This window comes from Trachinotus anak, unplaced genomic scaffold, assembly GCF_046630095.1.
Source record: "Trachinotus anak isolate AG129_WGS33_773 ecotype Australia unplaced genomic scaffold, CSIRO_AGI_Tana_v1 ptg000014l, whole genome shotgun sequence".
Classification (NCBI taxonomy): Eukaryota; Metazoa; Chordata; class Actinopteri; order Carangiformes; family Carangidae; genus Trachinotus; species Trachinotus anak.
In genome coordinates this window covers 4,440,725-4,460,597 of record NW_027273865.1, presented here as the reverse complement: position 1 = coordinate 4,460,597, position 19,873 = coordinate 4,440,725, and the positions used below count along the sequence as shown (strand labels likewise).

Genomic DNA, 19,873 nt, shown 5'->3' with positions numbered 1-19,873 from the left:
TGGTTTTTGACCTTCTGGATCAGATTTTTTGAGTCTAAAAACCTCCTGGTCTGTAAAACCTGACTGTCCAGGTTCTCCTGGGTTCTTCATGTGAAATCTGACTGAGTCTAACAACAGTCTGAGGTGAGGGAAAATGCTTCACCTTCACTCTGGAGCCCTTTGTGTCCTGCAGAAACTTTATAATCCGAGTTAAAGCATAACCACTTTCCATGACAGTTTTCTCAGCACTGGACCCATCACTGTCTGAGACACAGTCCTGGACCTGGGACTGGGAGACTCCTGGTCTCTCCTTTGAGGCCTTCTTAGCCTTACTGTTCTGTTTAGTTTCTGTGATTTTTCTTTTTGCAGCCAGTTTCATCAAGTCTTCATCGACCACTATCCTCCTCGTCCTCCTCCTCTAGCACTGACTGCCACTCTGGTGGCTGTCTGTCCCACTCGCTCTTTCAACCTGTCTCCACTTGTTCACTGTCCGTTCTGTCCACATACCTGTCCTCCTCCAACTGTGTGTCTGTGTCAGCCAGCTGGTTCACCCCCTCCCTCTCTGGGCAGGCCCAAATAAGGTGCCCCTCCATCCCGCATCTAAAACACTCATGTTCTTGGAGGTCACATGCACAGTGTAATCAAAGTTATCCACTTAAAATCTAAAGGCCAGATTCAGCTCCTCGTCGGTTTTATTGAGGACCATGAGAACCTGCCGTCTGAAGGAGACCACATGCTTCAGCTGAGGAGACTTAGAGCTCAGCAGGATCAACTTTATCGGAGACAGGAGCTGACTGTGCCAGGCCAGATCTTTCTCCAGCACCTCGTTCCGTATGAATGGAGAGACGTTGGAGATGGTGACCTTTTTGGCAGGTTTAACGAGAGAGAGAATGGGTTGAAGGTCCCCTGGATCACTACCCCGCTCTCTACAACTTGATTCACTTTATCTACACTGTCCAAAACAATCACCACCATGCTGTTCATCCTGGAGGCCGACTTCACGCTGTTGTAGCCGACCAGCTCACCCACCACCTGGCTGCACTCCTCCAACTGGCAGCTGACCGCTAGGGCCAGTTTGATGGCGTGCCGGTAAGTCAGCTTCACCTGCCTGGAACCAACAGTCATGCTGACCATCTGAGCTGGTACCGTCTGTGCCACCACCACAATCCACACACACGCCACAGAAAACCCCCCAAACACCCCACAAAAAAACCCAAACCCCCTCACCACACTACAGTGAAACTACTGAGAAACAAAATCACCAAATAAAACAAGAAAGAAGAAGAAAAATACAGAAATAATGAGAGAAAAACTCTGAGCAACAAACACGATCTCACACCTGCTCCCAGCATGCACTCTGACAGACAGAGAGAGAGAGAGAAAGAAACAGAGAGAGAGACAGGGAGAGACAGAGAGAGAGAGAGAGGGAGAAAGAGAGACAGAGAGAGAGACAAGGAGAGACAGAAAGAGACAGGGAGGTAGAGAGAGAGAGAGAGAGAGAGAGAGAGAGTGTGAGTGGGTGAAAGAGAGAGAGACAGTGACCTACTGATAATTAACATTCAAAAGAGAGGACTCACAGTTTTTAAGCACCTTAAATCCAGAATAGAGGGAGTCCCTCTATTCCAAATTCCTCAAAATCCAGGAGCTGAACCCAGAAACCTGTGTGAGCTGTTGGTGAAACTGCCCCCTCACAGACATACTCTGAGCAGTCTCACAACAACACTTCTTTTCAAACAACAAGCAGAGTAAACTGAGTCATAACACAATGTAAAGAAATGCTGCACGCTCGAGGCAGATGGCCCAGTTCTGCCTGTTGTTTCTGCCTCTTAAAGGAAGTTTTTCTTTCCACTGTGACCCAGTGGTGCTCTTGGTGGAAGTTGTTGGGTCTCTGTAAATCATACTATAAAGAGAAGGTCTAGACCTGCTCTGTTTGGAAAGTGAGATAACTTCTATTGTGATTTGGCGCTATATAAATAAAACTGACTTGACTTGACTGCACAGAACAAACTAAAAAAGTAGATCAGGATATCATCTGTCCCTAAACAGAGATGCTGAACAAAATATCATGAAGTTTTAAAAAGATATATTTAACTAGAAGTGCTCAGAGTGGCCACACAAACAAGGAGGAGTGCCCCGAAACACCTGCACTTTTTCTCCAGGGGGCCACTTACACTCTCTTCTCATTGGGAACTATTGAAAAAAAGATGCTGGCACTTCTAATTAAACACTATACACATGACCGACATCATTTACATGGCTGATCATTGTTGTTATGAGATGCTAATGTAACTGAGCATCTTGGGCTCAACTGAGCTTATTTAGCAATGAAATGATAAATGGGAAATTGAGATGTAGAACAACAGCAACATCTTCTTTGTTTTTACCTACTTGTGTCTTGTGTCACACTTCCTCAAATATCAAAACAACCAGTAAACACAGGATAGTCTGTTACAGTAATTACAAAGTAGTTTGTCAGGCAGGAAATCCAAAGTGTGGGTAAAGGATGATCCTGACATGCAAACTGTGAAGGCAAACCGACCTTAAATATAGCTCATCATTTGGAAAATCTAAGTAGTCTAATGTTAGCCACCTAGCATTCTCCTTGCTGGTTGTTCCGACACATTCAGAATCATTACAGCTTTGCTGGTGTCATTAACAAGCAGCTCAGTTCGTGGTCATTTGTAAAATTTCTATTTTAAATTCTCATTGTAACAGTTTTTTATTTCTCTGTAATGTAGCACAGTGTTAGCAATGTAACTTATAACACCGTTTTCTTTGGCAACATTGTTGCAAAACAACCTTCAAATTATATATTTTCAAAATCAAAACAACTACCTAACTGTCAAATGCTAACTGCCACTGTTACCAACAATCCAGAAGAGAAACTCCAGCAAAGAAGAAAACATTGTTGTTTGTTGGTTAGTTGTTGGAGCAAAAGAGAACAGTAAGGTTAACACAGCAACAGAGAGTGAGAGAGAGGTTCAGTCAACATAGAGTTTGTCCTGGTTCACACACTATTTGTGTAGGCTTAGGGTTTGACTTACTGTTATCTTTATCTTTTAGGTTATTTCATCTGGTCTAAAAGCTTCTCATCCTCTCTTAAGCTACTAGCTGCAAGTTGCAATTTGTTGATTCTATCCCTTTTGCACTTATTACTGCAGAGAGTAAAATTATTACTGTCATGCATTACCACTGGTCTCCCTATTGCTCATCGTGACAAAATGAACATCTTGATTGTGTGTGTAATTCATCAGCAATCATAATTATGAAAGGTGATATATAGTTAGGGTTAGGGCTAGATATATACCTGCAATATAGCGGTTTTCAAAGATTAGGCTGTGACATTAACAGTGAGTTCTACACTGCCACAACATTAATCCATTAAGACTTATCCATTTATTACTCTATCACTGTTAGGCCTCCACTATAAACACACTGAATAAGTAATGATTCACTGCAAAATGCATGCAAGAAGAGAAATTCCACAAATATATGCACTTAACCTTAATAAATATTATTCTATAGGGCGATATGGAAAAGATTTGTGGTGTTGATTTGGTAACAATCGTACCTATTGTTTAGGAGGACATATCAATAATGTATTTTAGAAAATCCATCATGGAGGAGCTTGTTGTCCAAGAGTGTTCTTTGTAGAGTGTCTTGTCCTGGCTGGTTGCAATCACATTTCATGGGAAGCATTTGCACATCATTTCTGTTTATGATACTCTGGCAGCGCGCAGCAGTAGCAGCCAGCTACCGGTGGTGAACTCACTAACTTGGGAAAATGTGTAGTGAGGTACAATTCGACTGAACTCCTTCAACTTGCTGTTCCCAGCATAGTGATCAAACAAGAGCTAAAAGCAGTATTGGGCAGAATGCGGCTTTTGAGGACAGTGGTGGAGCAAGATACACCGGCTCAGGAGAAAAGGGAAGCGGTGCACATGGAGACAGAAGAGAGGCAAGCGGGCTGGCTTGCTAGGTAGGCTAAAGGCTAGCAACAGACCTGTTCTTCCAACACGCTTTCTGGCTAATGTCCGCTAGTGAGACAACAAGATGGGCCTAATACGACTCTGACTGAGCAGCTATAGAGAAATGCTCTTTTCTCTTAACGGAAACATGGCTCAACAACAACATGCTGGACTCAGCTTACCAGATCGACGGGCTACTCCTCTTATGAGCCGACCGTAACCACCTGTCGGGAAAAACATGCGTGTGTGTTTACATCAACAAAGGCTAGTGCACAAGCTGTAGTTCGGTGAGCAGCCATTGTTCAGAATTTGTGGAATAGCTATTGCTGAAGTGCAGACCTTTTTACCTGCCCCGGGAGTTTACAGTTGTGTATATTGTAGCTGTTTATATCTTCCTGAGTGCTAACGTGAGTACAGCACCACATCAGCACCACATCATGACCACATCTGTGAGCTCCAGACCAAGCACCCAGAGGCTTTTTTTCATGGTAGCAGGTGACTCTAACCAGGCTAAACTGATGGACATTCTGCCACGCTTTCACCAGCACCAGCACTGTCAGATCATGTGCTTCTAGAATTATTGTGGGATATAGGTCAGAGACCAACAGTCAAACATTGGAGATTAAATGCATCACTCCTAAATGATAAGGAATTTGTCTCATTTGTAACAACAGAACTAAGTAATTACTTGGATACAAATGCCATACCTGAAACATCCCCTGTGATTCTATGGGACTGTGCCAAGACGTACTTGAGAGGTCATATTATTTCATTTACAAGTGCAAAAAAGAAGAAAAGGGACGGAAAAAAATTGAATTGGAAAATTAAATAAGCTTGAACAACAACATAAAAAGACTCCAACCTTGGACTTACTTAATGAGCTCAAACAACCTTGTATAGATTTGAATATTTTAATCACCAACAAGATTGAGGGGAATTTGAGGTTTACCAATCAAAAATATTATGAACAGGGTAACAGGGCAAGTAGTACTTACAAAACCTGATGAGCTCTCACAGACTTTAGCAGAACTTTATAAATTTCTGTACAAGACGATAATGAATTGGAACAATTCTTGAACGATATAAAATTAAAGGAGCTGTCTGAGTCAATGGCAAAAGAACAAGACGAACCAATTAGAGAATCAGAAATACAACAGGTAATCCTCACTCTGAAAAACAATAAAATCCCTGGTCCAGATGGCTATATTAATGAATTTATTATTTAATCATCTCACAAATCATTCACCCTGACCAGACTGGGTTCATAGCTGGCAGATATTATGGTAATAATATCAGAAGATTACAAAATCTAATGACCCATCCAAAAGTAAAGGAGGAGGAAGCAATGATTTTATCTCTCGATGCCCAAAAAGCGTTTGATCGAGTTTCTTGGAAATACCTGTTTCAAGCATTGAAATGATTCCAATTTGGACCTAACTTTAAGTGGGTACAAATACTATATTCTAATCAGATTGATTTGTTCTTGAACGCGGGTGTAGACAGGGCTGCTCTTTGTCACCTCTGGTGTTTGATATCAGTATGGAAACACTCGCACAACTTATAAGAGATAACAATAACATAAAGGGGCTGACAATAAATGAAGAACAACATAAATGATCACTGTATGCAGATGATGTGCTTTTATACCTAGCTGAACTCGTTACAACAATCCCACATTTAAATGACTTTATCTCCAAATTTGGGTACTTCTCAGGGTATAAAGTGAATGTAGACAAAACAATGGCTATGGATATAGGACATCCAATACCGCAAGCGACCAAAATCCAGAGTCGATTCAAATGGCCAAAAGATGGCATTAAATATCTAGGCATTCAAATCCCCTCATCGCTAGATAAATTGTATGATGTTAATTATAAAATCATAATCCAAAACATTACTAAGGATCTAGAGTGATGGTCAACTCCTCCTCTGTCTCTGCTTGGCCGTATTGAAAGTGTACGCATGAATGTGCTGCCCAAACTTTTTTATACGTTTCAGATGCTTCCTATCGATATCCCTAAATCCACATTTGAATTGGACAGGCTCATTGCAAAATTTATATGGCAAGGGAGACGATCAAGAATCAGACTAAAAACACTGAAACCCCTTAAACCATATGGAGGCCTCAATCTCCCAAACCTAAGATATTATTTTTGGGCCGCACAGTTAAAACCTTTAATATATGGATTTGTGATCTTTCAGGTACTTGATGGCTTGAGATAGAAAGAAGTTTATGGGTTAAGCCCATACAGGCCTTGCCTTTCCTAGGCGCCCCCTAGGGGGAATTCAAATGGGAGAATGGACTAGTGTCACATTACAAATTTGGAGGAAAATAAAATTGTCATTTAGATTGCCTAAGTTGATCTCTGCACTAACCCATATTGGATTTATAAAGGATTTTATGCCCTCCCACATAGATGCAGGCTTTAGAAAATGGGCAGATCGGGGGTTCTCTAATATACACCAACTCCATAAGGAAGGCAGTTTTAAATCTTTTGAACAGTTAAAGGAGGAATTCATGCTCCCTAACACAGATATCTTTCGATGTTTACAATTAAGACATTTTCTAATAAAACATAAAGAGTGGTCTAAATTCTTGGAGCCTACTCCAATTGAAGGGTTCTTGATCAAAGTCCAAAAAGAAAATGTAGGTAAAGTTATTTAAAGTCATTTGTATTGTATATTTCTAGATATGACTTCAGACAATACACTACAGATAAAAAGGACATGGGAAATGAAGATGAACACAGTCATACCACAGGACAAGTGGGAAGAGATATGCAATGAAGCACATGTAGTAACCAACCCAAATACATGGAGGGAGTTCAAATTGAAGATAATAATGACCACCAGAAATGGTGGCAAAAATGGGTCCAACATACTTGAATGTATGTTGGTGAAAATGCGGTTCACAAATTGGGAACTATACCCACATATTTTGGACATGTCCAAAATTAGACATGTTTTGGAAAGAGGTATTTGACGCTCTCGACGTAGTATTTCACCAAAACTTAACAAAAGATCCAAGACTGGCACTACTGGATCTAACACCAGTTGGCTTAGTGGGAAGAAGCAAAAAATATCTTTTCCATATATTGCTAACAGCAGCAATGAAATGCATCACAATTAAATGGTTAAAACCTGACCCCCCCAACATATGTGGGCCGAGAAGGTATGGGAAATTTACCAGATGGAACAAATAACATACTTCTTGAGACTGCAGAGAGATGTGTTTATCAAAAGATGGAGCCTTGCTATTCCCTTATTAATTCATTGAAATCACCTGAATCCTCCTGTAGACATACCTGATTTTTTTTTTCTTTTTTCTCTCTTTTGCTTTCTTTTTTCCATTAATCTATGTTGTTGTTTGACATGTGTTTCTTGTGTGTTTAAGTTGTGCATTTTTTGTGCATCAGATTTATTCTGATTAACCCTGTTAAATCATGCACTACATGCTGCTTGGTTTTTTAACTATGGGTTCTATTATCATGGGCTTTTAGGTTATTTAATTTTTTATTATAGGGTCTATCTTTAAATGTTATTTATTTTGTACGCTGCTGGACCTGGGTAACGAATTTCGTTCCTTCATGTTTTTAACATGTCTGAATGACAATAAAACTGAAACTGAATGTTTCATGTCTCTTGCATTCCAGCTCACAGCAAAAGTGAAAAATGACAAATAATAATGAACAGGCCATGTCATTGATTGCACCAATCAATATGACGCTTCAGATTTTGGTTAGTTCTTAATCCCAAATCATGTTCACCAAATTTGGTTACATTCTGTGCATAAGTTTTGTGGTGCACGTTTTTGGCATTGGGTCAGGGTCAAAATGCTATGGTAAATCTATTCCCAAACACGGCCTGAAGATATCTACAAAGATTTATAATGATGATAAAGCTTGGACCAATAATGAGCTACAGAAACTTTGGGTCTTAATTGCAGACCTACCCATGGGTGTAATTTATGGTAGGGACGGTGGTGATGTGTCCATACCACTTTTGAGATTACCTAAAATTGTCCCCACCCCTTTTTCACACATCGCATTTAAATGAAATACAATTCCCATCGGCTCACAAAGGGTTAACATCCTCATATCTCCACAGCAGAGGAAACAGTGATTCTATTGGTGCTTTCCCCCTTTGACCTGCCTACATGTGCAGTGATGTGATTGCCAGAGCAGTTCATTTGAAAGAACACAGTCGATGCACAATCCAGGAGAGATAACTTCAGAGACGATTGATGTTCAAACAATCTTTGATAACTTCATTTGAGACAGGTTGTTCAGGGGGACAGGTGTCGAATCTAACACCAAACACATAATTTTTTATGCCGTGATATAAATGATAGTCAACCATCGTGGCAATCTAGACCTTGTAATAAATTTACCGCCAATGTTAGCAAAGAACAACTAGAAATAGTTAGGCATGTTATAACATTAGCTAATAGCAGCTCAACATAACCTATTTGTAACGTTAGGATATCACCACCACATTAAGAGATACCGTAGCTGGCAAATTTCATTTTGCTTTGCTGTACAGACATCAGGCAAGAAAAGAAATAGAGAAAGCCCAGATCAGACAACGAGAGAATAGAGAAGTGAACTGGTAAGAATTTACACTGAGCTGTAATGTTATGGTTAGGGTAATTCAAGTTTCAGCATTATTTTAAACAAGTTTCTCTCATTGCATTTTGTAAGTGCTTTAGAACAGGCCTTGGCCCTTTTAAAGTCACAATTAAAAGATAACAATAAGACTAAAATGTATCCCATGTGCAAGACCACAATTTAAAATACTGTAGGCCTACGTTACAATGTATTACACAGTGGTTGTCCATACAGGCATCAGATACAGATGAGGCCAGACACAGAGAGAGAGAGCAAGAGAGCCTAGGCCAGGCAGAGAGTGGAGGAAGAGGTGACCAGGTAAGCATTTCAACCGTGAGCTGTAATGTTATATAATGGAACTGATAAATATTTTTGTACAACAAATATAGGCATAAGTATAGAGTGGCAAATGCAAAATATGTTTATTTGTAGGACACATACAGAAGATGTCAGTGACAGGACCAGTGGTAGTCACAGTGACAGCGAGAGTGAATGTGTCAAGGAACTTCAGGGAAAAGAAAGTGTAATGGACATTGGCACCAAGCCAAATCAACCTGACCCCAAATATATAGACCCTCAAGTACAAGTTCACTTCAAGCAAAGTGGTACCAGCTTTATCCCTTCCTTCCTTATTGCTCATCTCTGAAGGCCGTGCTTTGCTCTGATTGCATTAGAGCATAGGTCAAAAACAGCAATTTAGCAAAAAATGCAGACCCAGCATTTTCTACAAGAGGTTACAAAAACTGGAAAAATGCACTTGTTAATTTTGAGAAACACAAGCAGAATAAAGCTCACCATCATGCAGTCCATGTCAATGCCCAAGAAGCAACCCCTGAGGATGCTCAGCTCTCCAGGTCTTGGGAGAAAAAACAGAAAGCTGCTAGGCACTGTCTTGAAAAGATTTCAAATGCAGTGCATTACCTTGCTAGGCAGGGTATTGCTATTCAAGGCCGTGTGTCAAGCGAGGGAAATTAAGCCCAGCTTTTAAAACTCTGGTTGTTGCAATCACATGACTATACCAGTCCCCAAATTCAAAATGAACACCTGAGCTTATTTGGCAACACAATTGTCAGAGAGATTGCAACTTTAATAAGATCTCAGTCAGTTCTGCAGTACAGCATGATCACGATGTCACATCAATGATCATGCCATCAAGATATTACTAGGAAAGAGCAGGAGTCCATATGCTTCAGCAATGTAGACCATGACTTGGTTCCTCATGAAGATTTTGTGGGACTATATGAGGTCTCAGGGACCAAAGGGGAAGAGATAGCTAAAGTAGCTGAAGATGTCATTCAAAGCATGTATCTTCCTTTGTCCAGCTTGCGTGATCAGACCTATCATGGTGCAGCCAATATGGTAGGACATTTCTTTTTATGCATTTATTTATAGGTACAGTGAGAGAGAGAGTTGGGGAGAGAGAGAGGGGGTGACATGCAGCAAAGGGCCACATGTCGGATTCAAAGCCCTGGCCGCTTTGGCTAGGACAAACCCTTAATGGTACACGCTCTACCAGGTGAGCCATTGAGGCACCCCATGGCAGGAAAAATTTATGGCGCACAGGGTCTGTTAAAGAGACGTCAACCTATGGCACTCTATGTGCACTGTGGCACGCACTGCTTGTAATGCTTTACCCATAATCTCTGACTCTTTGTTTCCGATCAATGAGCTAGGGTGCCAGAGCAACCAATCTGGAAAGTTTAAGGCAATGTTGTTGCAAATGCAGGACCCGAATCAAACACTGCCATAAAGCCACTATGTCCAACCCGATGGACAGTTTGCTAAAAAGCAATTCAGTCTGTTCTTAGGCAGTACGAAACTGTGTTGACAATCATTAAATAAATCATTACAGAAAGAGACACAAACAATTTCTGGGATGAGAGAAGCTGTGGAATATGTTAGGGCATCCCTACAATCCAAGAGAAATGAGGAGAGCTTCCACATTATGTTTCAAAATGCTGAGGCCATGGTCAGCTCGCTTGACCTTGAAGCCACCAAAGAGATACTGTCATGAAGCAGAAAAGTATGTAGCTAAATCTGCTGAAGAGTTTTACAGATCTCAGTTTTACAAAGTGTTAGACACTGTAGACCAGCAGTTTGAAGACCGCTTTTGTTAGGTTGATTTGGAAACCCTCCACAAACTGGAAACAGTTCTCCTCACAGGCAAGGTGTCAGAAGTTGTGGAACCATACCTTAAGCTGGAGGTGGATGCTTTGAGGTTTCCAACTCCAAATGCTCCTTTTAAAAACACATGGTCGCTGTGATGCAGCCAATATTCTCAGAGGCATGCCAGTTGAGGTGAGGGGTCTGTTCGACCAGGTAGAGGCCTTGGTCATGCTGCTGCTTGTAGTGCCAGTGTCCTCTACAGAGGCTGAAAGGAGCTTTAGTGCTCTGAGAAGGCTAAATACATGGTTGAGATCAACTATGCCACAAGAGCGACTTAACAATGCTGCAGTCTGCCATGTGCATAAAGACATGATGGACAAACTGGATCTCAAGGCAATATGTGGACAATTTGTATCTGTCAGTGACAGACGAAGGCATGTTTTTAGGTCATACACATGAGCTTGTAGGTGTAGGTAATAATATGAGAGGTGATGGTCATATAGCCATGTTGAAGATGTAGACAAACAAATGAGTAAAACTCATTTCTATATTAAATTTACATTTAGCCTGCTAAAATGTCTTCAGTGCATTTCTTATAGGGCATCATATATTCATACATTAATTGAAAAGTTCTGCATATAGTGAATTATGAAATGGAGAGAGGTGGATGAACTATACTTCTGTTTGGTTATTAAGGGAGTTTCCAGCACCAAGACATAAACATTTTTTTTAGACTTATACCTATAGCTACAGTTGAGGTAGATCTCTGGCTAGCTAAATGCTAAATAAAGGAATAGCAGGATGATAGTAGATCTATCTTCTATGACAACATTTTACAGTGGTGTTCAGAGGACCATCAAAATTTCAACTCCTATATTTTATGGATTCCTAAAAATAAATATAAGAAATATAAGAAATAAAAATAAATATAAATTTCACATCTTCTTAGACATAAAATTCATGTCCTTTTGCTAGAAATAACACTATAGTGCAAGATGTTATATACTATAGTGCGAGAGGTTTGGAAATATTATATTTTTTATATGGCCCAAAATTTCTAGTGTCGCTCCTGCCTATATTGAGATTTTCAGGAAATACAATGAAAAATTTATGTCCCCTCCACTTTACAAATCAAACCTATGCCCTTGGGCCCACTGTCTGACCAATTAAGTATTAGTCAGAGAAAACATCATTAGCTGTCCATGAGTGGCACTATTACAACAACTTTTGACTGTGTGAAGCATTTCAAAAAAGTGTCCAGCAAACGACACAAATGGGTGTGGCCTTCTCTTCAGCCTTATTCAAGGGGTAAATCAATAGATTTTAAGACCCCAATAAATTAAAATTAAGACCAATTGAGACCTGTGCATTGTTCCAATTAAGAATAATGCTGAAATGATTTCTTTTATTTTGTGTTTTATTCTCCTTTTGTTCTCTGTTAGGTTAGTACCTCCTAACGTGTCAGCATAACCACATCTTAAAAACAAATGTGCCAGGTAACAAAGTCACATCAGCGTGTAACAAGTGGCATGAAACACCATAATAAAACTGATTTACAAAATTAATCTTATTGGCTTTGTTTTTTTCTACCAGTCTTAAACAATATATAATCTACAAATTTAATATACAACAAATTTACAGTAAATATTAGAGCTTTTAAGACCTTATTTTCCTTTATTTATTTTATTTTTATTTTTCATATTAATGACCCACAGGAACCCTGTAGTCCATGGAGGCCAGAATTTTTCTTCTATACCACAGAGTTGCCGAGATATGAGACAAAAGATTTTCCAATATTTGTAAGCTGATTCTCACCACATGGTGCCACTATTGCTACTACTTTGTTATGTAGGTGGGGCACTGAAGTATGGGGAAATTGTTAATCAACTTTCAGGTTTGTGGCTTTTATAGTTTCTGAGGTATTCATGAGGATTTATCATGTTTTGTTCATTCTCACTGCTCATTACTTTCAGCAATCACACAATAATAATGATAATAAACCAAAGCAAAAACATCATAAACTAATCACAGTCTTTACTCACATGTGCCTTCTTTCCATAGTATGGGAAAAACATTTTATCCAGTTGACCTTCAGATGGGAAGTACTGCATCTGTAACAGATTTTCTCTCTAACAGAGACAGAGGGATCAAGTATATTATTTAAATATAATGATAATTATATATAAATAATTCATATGATGAAGGGAATGAGAATAGATTTAATCTACTAACTCAATGCAATCTCACCAATCTGAGAAAAAGAAACATATGCATATATATATATATATATATATATATTTTTGTATATTTCTCTTTGTACATCCCCATGTTTGGTTTTCTATTGTCAGCCAGTCCAGAACTAAAGTGTTTCTCATTGTCTATATATTTAGGTTTGTTGGTCATTCAGCTTCATAGGTGCATTATGGGAAAGCTGTTAGAAAAGTGTGTGTTTTAATTTTAGTATAATGTGTGTGTTTGTGTGTTTTTGTGCGTGTGTATCATGTGTGTACAGTGTGTGTGTGTAACCTGTATGTGTTACCTTGGCAGTACAGTTGATGTAGGGGTCTCCACGTGGTTTTAGTCCAATGACCTGCAGACAAACAGATGTTGCTTTTATTTATTATGATTTTATAATATTTGTATTTATTCATTGTGAAATTAGTGGCACAGTAAAAGTCTTTCAAAATCAGAGCTCCATGTATATCAACCTGCTAGTAACCATGGTGTCACTCCTTCGAGTGATCCTGACTCTGACTACAGTCATTCTAAAATCTGGAGGAGTATTTACACACAGAGTATTTACACACAGCTGATTGTAGTTTAGTCAGCTTGATATAAGACATGATATAAACCTCAGGTTTAAAAATAAAGGTAATAATGTGGTGTCCATCACTTCCACTTGGTTCTTAATTTTTAATTCATACTAACTAAGATTATTGCGTTCCATGTCGTAAACAAACATAAGTACAATTACTTTTGCAGCTTGTCAAACAGTAAGGGTGAAAATGAGTGTTTTGCTGACCCGGTTCATCTTGATAATGATGCAGGGTTTCCCTTCAGCGTATCCGAAGCTGGTGTCGGGCAGACCAGAGCACTGACGCAGTGTACTACGTTTAAACTGACAAACTTTCTTTATCTGCTCAGCATCCTGTTCAGTGTATTCACCCACGAGACACAAGTCATTACGCTCCTGAATGCTGTCGTTATATTCTGAAAATAAAACAAGATCATAATATTTAGTGTTTTTATGACTGAGGAGAAACATCAGTTTCTCGTCCATGAAAAACTGGACTTTTATCGTGAAGGTCACAGCTTTCAAGGGATTTCTTGTTCTTCATTCAAAGAGGAAGCCAATTAGCATGTGTACTGGGGGCAGATCACATTGCTAAACACCCAGCAGTGATTCACACAAACTTCAAAAAATATTTGTTTTCTGAAGACAAAGCTCAGGATTAACGTGATGTGTGTGCTCATACTCACGCTGCAGGAGGTCATGCAGTTGCTGGATGTACTGGTTGTAGTTTGCTGGGTCGCTGCGGTTGAATGAGATTTCCGCTACATGAGGACGAATCACCAAACCTACAAATAAAGGGTTAGGGTTATTGAAATCAGTAATCAATCACTGAAAACAGAATGACTGGAACTGAAAAATGATTTTAACAGCACAGTGAAAACACATCCAGCAACAACTGCTTAGGCTAGTTCTGTCCAACAGGTGTGCTCACTTTGATTTTCACCTGTCCAGTAAGTGTCCTCAGAGTGATTCAAAACTATCCAACAGATGTCTTCACTTTGATTTCAACATGTCCAGCAGCTCTCCTCAAGTGTTTCACACCTGTCCAGCAGGTATCCTCACACGGGGTAACCATCGTTGCCCCTCCATCTGGCCAAGATGCACCAATACAAATTGTACACCCTACAGCCACCATGGCATTTGCGCCCATCCTACTGTCAAAATCTTAAGGTTGCTTTAAAGGCATCGCTGCAGCAGTCCTTGCAGTCTGGATTGGTTGTGCACATACTATACTGCTAACATCTAACTAGCTAATGCTCAGCTCCAGTCGCCAACATCCCCTCTCTCTCTCCCTCTTTCTCTGGTTCTCCCTCTCTCTCTTTCTCACAGACAGAGATGATAAATCAGTGTAATTAGGTCATTTAGTTTCCACACACGTCATGTGTATGTCGCTGTAACAATATAAATATTCCCACATTAAGCTGCTGTCCTCTCTGCTTGAAGCTCCAGTCTTCGTCAACAGGACACGGTCACACCCACAAAATGACAGAAACGACAGATACAAAAGCTGGAAGTCAAACTAACCTCAGAGACAATACCCTGCTGCCACTGCCAGAGGGCAGTAAATTACATGATGAATGCAAACAGGCATCAGATCCTTTATGGGACAGAAAACTGTTGTGAGATCAGATGTAAGGATAGATGTCACTTCCACAACAGTATTTCTAATTGATGTTCAATTTCAGCTTTAACTGGTCGAACACTGCTTGCCCTGATGCCACTCTGAGTCTTGCCACATCCAGAAATACTCGGATGACACAGTTATTGTGGTGTGTATCAGGAATGGGCAGGAAGGAGAGTACAGGGGTCTGACGATGGCCTTCAATAAATGGAGCCACATTAACTGCCTCCTTCTGAACACCTCCAAGACCAAGGAGATTGACATTGACTTTCACAGGTCTAGACCCACACTTCACCCAGTCAGAGTTAGAGGGAAGGACACTGACACTGACACAGAAAGCTCAGGTCCTTTGGTGTCTACAGTGAAATGCTGCACATGTTTTATCAGTCAGTGGTGGAGAGTGTCCTTTTCTCTGCTGTGGTCTGCTGGGGCAGCAGCAGGTCAGAACAAAAGGAGACTTGACCAGCTGGTTCTAAAGGATGGGTCTGTGACTGTAGGAGTCTGGAATCATTCAGGATTGGAGAGACACATCCTCTCCACAACATCCTTCAGACCAAAGAAGCAGCTACAGCAGCAGCCAATGTCTCATCTCTCTGCTGCAGGACTAAGAGGTTCAGGAAATCCTCTGTTCCACTGTTTATCAGACTGTTCAACACCTCAGACAAAGACAGTTGATCATCACACTGACTCAAATATTAACTAAATTAATTAATAAGCTACTGGGCAATCTGAATTGCCCCTTGGGATTAATTAAGTATTTTATCTATTTATTTATCGATACTGAGTAGAATATTTAAACTTTACTGTGTGACATGATTTATGTGAGTTTGACACTTGTCCTCGTATTCATCTGCTGAAAGTTTTTCTGAAATGAAATATATTTACATCCTTATACATTCCGATAAATTGATACATGATAACATGATGAATCTTCAAATGTTTTTTTTAAATTTTAATTAAAACGGAATAATCATAATAATCTATGATTTTTATGTCATTTGTGTTATTTTCTTGTTTTTTTCTCATCAGAGACTATTTATTTGTAAAATGAAAAATGACGAAATTCCAGGCCTGGTCCTCATTGCAATTTTATAATTTATTTCTGGATGAATTCCATTTAGTTAAAGTTAAAGCCTCATTTGGATTAAAATCTTTTTCAAGTCAAACCTGAAAAACATCTAAAATAATTTCTATGGATGTGAAGTAAAAAAAAAAAAACTGTGGATAAAAGTTAACTCACCTGGATTGGCCACTCGATCCTGATGTCGGGGGACATTTTCATCCAGAGTCTGTAACATCACCCACATGGTGAGAGAAAACATTCCCGCCAAAAACCCATAAAAAATGAGGTAGAAGAGGAGGATGAAACCTGAAGAAGACAACATCACTTTATTTAAACACAACAGAGGAAGCAAACATTGTTGCGCGGTGAAACTCATCCTGTGTTTCTGTTTTGTAGTCTGTGTTTCAGGGATTAATTTAGCATTCCTGTCCAATCACATCACTCACCGCATATCAGACAGACTAACCCCACATCACTTTGTTTTCTTTATTATGTTTAATACATGTAGATTTGTTTACACAAATGTCTAGTTAATTTTTCATTTTCATTGTCTCTGAGTGATGACTGTAAGACAAACATAACAGTCTTCCCTCTCAACTGAGGCATGCTGGGAAATAAAAACTGCAGTAATCTTATTTAAAAACAGGCAAAGCTTCACTTTATGGACTTTATTGCATACTAGTTTAGTGTGTAACTACAAAAAACTATACACTACATATACATGAACACTGCACAAACCTACACTTTATTCACATATACACTACAAAGACACGTGTGTTTGTGTATAAATACTGTTTATGGGATGTACTCTGATATGCTGTAATATTTTGTTATGTACTGTAACATAGTGTGGTGTACTGTCATGTACTATAACATACTGTGATGTACTGTAACAGACTGTGATGTGATGTACTGAGATGTACTGTAACATACTGTGATGTATTGTGATAAATATACACAAACAGGCAGATTCATGTTTCTCTGAACTCCAGGACCGTTTCTATCAGCGCACTCGCCACCTGTCTTACCCCAGCTGCTTGCAGTCCGACCAAGGAACTCTCTGGTGGTCGGGTTGTAGATAAAATCGTTCCAGGATCCCTTATTCTCCTTCTTGCTCTCCTTTCTTTCCTCTTTATTTTCCTCCTTCTTTTCCTCCTTTTGCTCCTCTTTCGTTTCCTCATTTTTAACCTCAGTCTCCTTCACCTTCGCCTCCTCCTTCCTCTCCTCTTTATTCTCCTGGTTCGGCTCCTGGTGTAGGTCCTTCGGAGTGAACGACATGCTGGTGCAAGGGGTTGAACAGATCCGGGCTAATCAACGCTGAGCGGGGTATTAGCCGCGTTAAACCGATCCGTCAGATAAGTGAGCGGTGCTGAGCGGTCTGTGGCTGAACACACACACACACACACACACACACACACACACACACACACACACACACACACACACACACACGGATTGCTGCAGAACGAAGCGCATGCGCAGTACAGGGCCCCGGGGTTAAGGGGCTGGGGGTCTGCTGTAAGAACCCAGTCATCACGTTAGAATGAAACTATGTTGGTTCTATAATAACTGTGTAATTTTCAGATCATATGTTTGACTGAACCAACAGAGAGTCAATTTAATAAGCTTCATCAAAAAATATCCTAAATAAATAAGATCAAAACATGCCTGATAATACAATATAATAAAATATACAGTACAGTATACTGTATTATTATCATTATTATTATTATATATTATTATTTCAGTAATGGTGAAGGAAAAGGATGCTTCACAGTAAAGATGTTTTATTTTTATTACATTTTCAACATACAGCGCTTTGATAAATCTTATATAGAATCTTAAAGACTGAATAGAAGAATAAATAGCTGCTTAGAAATTATTTCACATCAAACTGAATCTTGAATTATGTAACTACAGTACAACTCACAGCACGTCACATGACCACAATGAAGACATGTGATTGGATAAAAAATAGGACATGCTAACGTCACACACACAAGGAGAGAGGAAGGTAGAAAGAGAGGAGATAAAACATATGAGCCCGCACCTGAGTGCAAAGAGAGGGTCTCTGTGCTAAAGAGAGGAAGAATCACCCTTCTGAGAGTCTCAGGGTGGCATCCTGGAGAGAACCCCACCTGGGGTCCAATCCTGTGGACAATAAAAGAGAAACCTGCAGGGGGTCACTGCAAGGACGGTTTCCCTTGGGACTCTGAGGACATGAACTCTGACAAAACCATGTTGAAATTATTCTCTAATTATATTATACTCCAATTATTCTGAGCCAGACTGAGACGGTCTCCTCAGAGTTCTGGTCAGAAAGTTGTTGGATGTGGATAGGGGTGCCACCAGAGATTTTGAGCCCCCATTAAAAGATATCACATTGGGTCCCACACAGGCTCTGTTACCCTTGAAAATATAACACTGCATGCAACATTCAACACTAATTCCCTTATAGTAGAGGAACTAAAGCCTTCAAAAGTTGAGATACCTCCACCTGAGGTAGAACAAAGCACAAAGATGTTTTTTCTCTGTATCTTTAATATGTCTTTTTTATGAAATGGATGGTTGTGTAAAAATATTTTACTGCAAAAGTTTTTTTTTGGATGATATTTGGATGATATTTGGATCCTCCCCAGAATCGAAAATAATGGAAATTTTGGATTCCTCAAAAGGGGCAGCATCTGCGATTTCACATATATCTCTAGGAATAATAGTCAGCTACTCATGAAATTTGGATTGTATGTCCACACAGGCAGTTGATGGATACAAAAAATAAGAAATTCACAAATATACCAGACTATTTTGAAAATACATACCCTTAAACATACATTGAATAGAGGCAGAAATTGAATAAAAAATTAAAATCATAAGACATGTGTATTTATATGCCTCTAATTTTAAAAACAAGGTCAACAATCACCACACAATTTAATTTACAATTACTGGAAGCTGTAATCTTCACATAGAAACAAGTTGTTAGACTATTCAGTTGAGCCTCTGCTGTCACAAGACCCGAATAGACACCAGCACTGCACAATGAAAAATACAATGGAACTTTACTAGTGTAAATGCATTAAGAGAAGGACACAAAACATATCTTAAGTAAAAATATATATGTACATTTAATTCATCATATGTAACTTTTTCACATTAAAATGTTCTAAAAATGACTAGACCTATGTTATATATTTTTTTAGTTATGTACTTACATTTTCCCAAATGTTTCCACAACAAGTGTTGTCACAACAAACCAGAAATTAACAGAGGCGGACAGTAGTGAAGTACATTTACATTTACATTTATTACATTTACTATAACAGTAACACTGTCACTGTAAATACACTTTCACTTTAACACACTGTCACTGTAACACACTGTAACACACTGTCACTGTAACACACCTTTCACTGTAACACACTGCTACACTCCTTGTTTCCACTATGTTCCTGTGGAGCTCTAAGACCAATACTGCTTTGGATACTATTAGTAGCAGTTTTCACTTGGAACAAGACTGCTGCCATACTTCATTTATCCGCATTTCTATGATATTTGGTCAGTAAATTAGTACTACAACATAGAATATTGTCCTTGTGTGTGTGTGTGTGTGTGTGTGTGTGTGTGTGTGTGTGTGTGTGTGTGTGTGTGTTTGTGTGTATATATATATACAGTTGCAATCAGAAATATTCAACCCCCCAAAGATTTTAAGGATTTATCAATTAAAGTTTATTCAAA

At 39.3% G+C, this 19,873-nt stretch overlaps 1 protein-coding gene across 1 annotated transcript in view; it reads right to left on the bottom strand.

The window, feature by feature from the left end:
* The window catches only part of LOC139632081 (sodium/potassium-transporting ATPase subunit beta-3-like), a 29,812-nt gene extending 12,274 nt beyond the window's left edge, over window positions 1–17,538 (bottom strand). Inside the window, exons 1-6 of the mRNA XM_071496823.1 lie at window positions 17,167–17,538; window positions 16,316–16,444; window positions 14,141–14,239; window positions 13,683–13,870; window positions 13,200–13,250; window positions 12,703–12,789 (exon numbers count right to left, since the gene is read on the bottom strand). Of these exons, the coding sequence (XP_071352924.1) occupies window positions 12,703–12,789; window positions 13,200–13,250; window positions 13,683–13,870; window positions 14,141–14,239; window positions 16,316–16,444; window positions 17,167–17,416 (804 nt within the window). The 5' untranslated portion in view covers window positions 17,417–17,538. The remainder of the gene's footprint in view (window positions 1–12,702; window positions 12,790–13,199; window positions 13,251–13,682; window positions 13,871–14,140; window positions 14,240–16,315; window positions 16,445–17,166) is intronic.
* Between the last annotated feature and the right edge of the window lie 2,335 nt (window positions 17,539–19,873).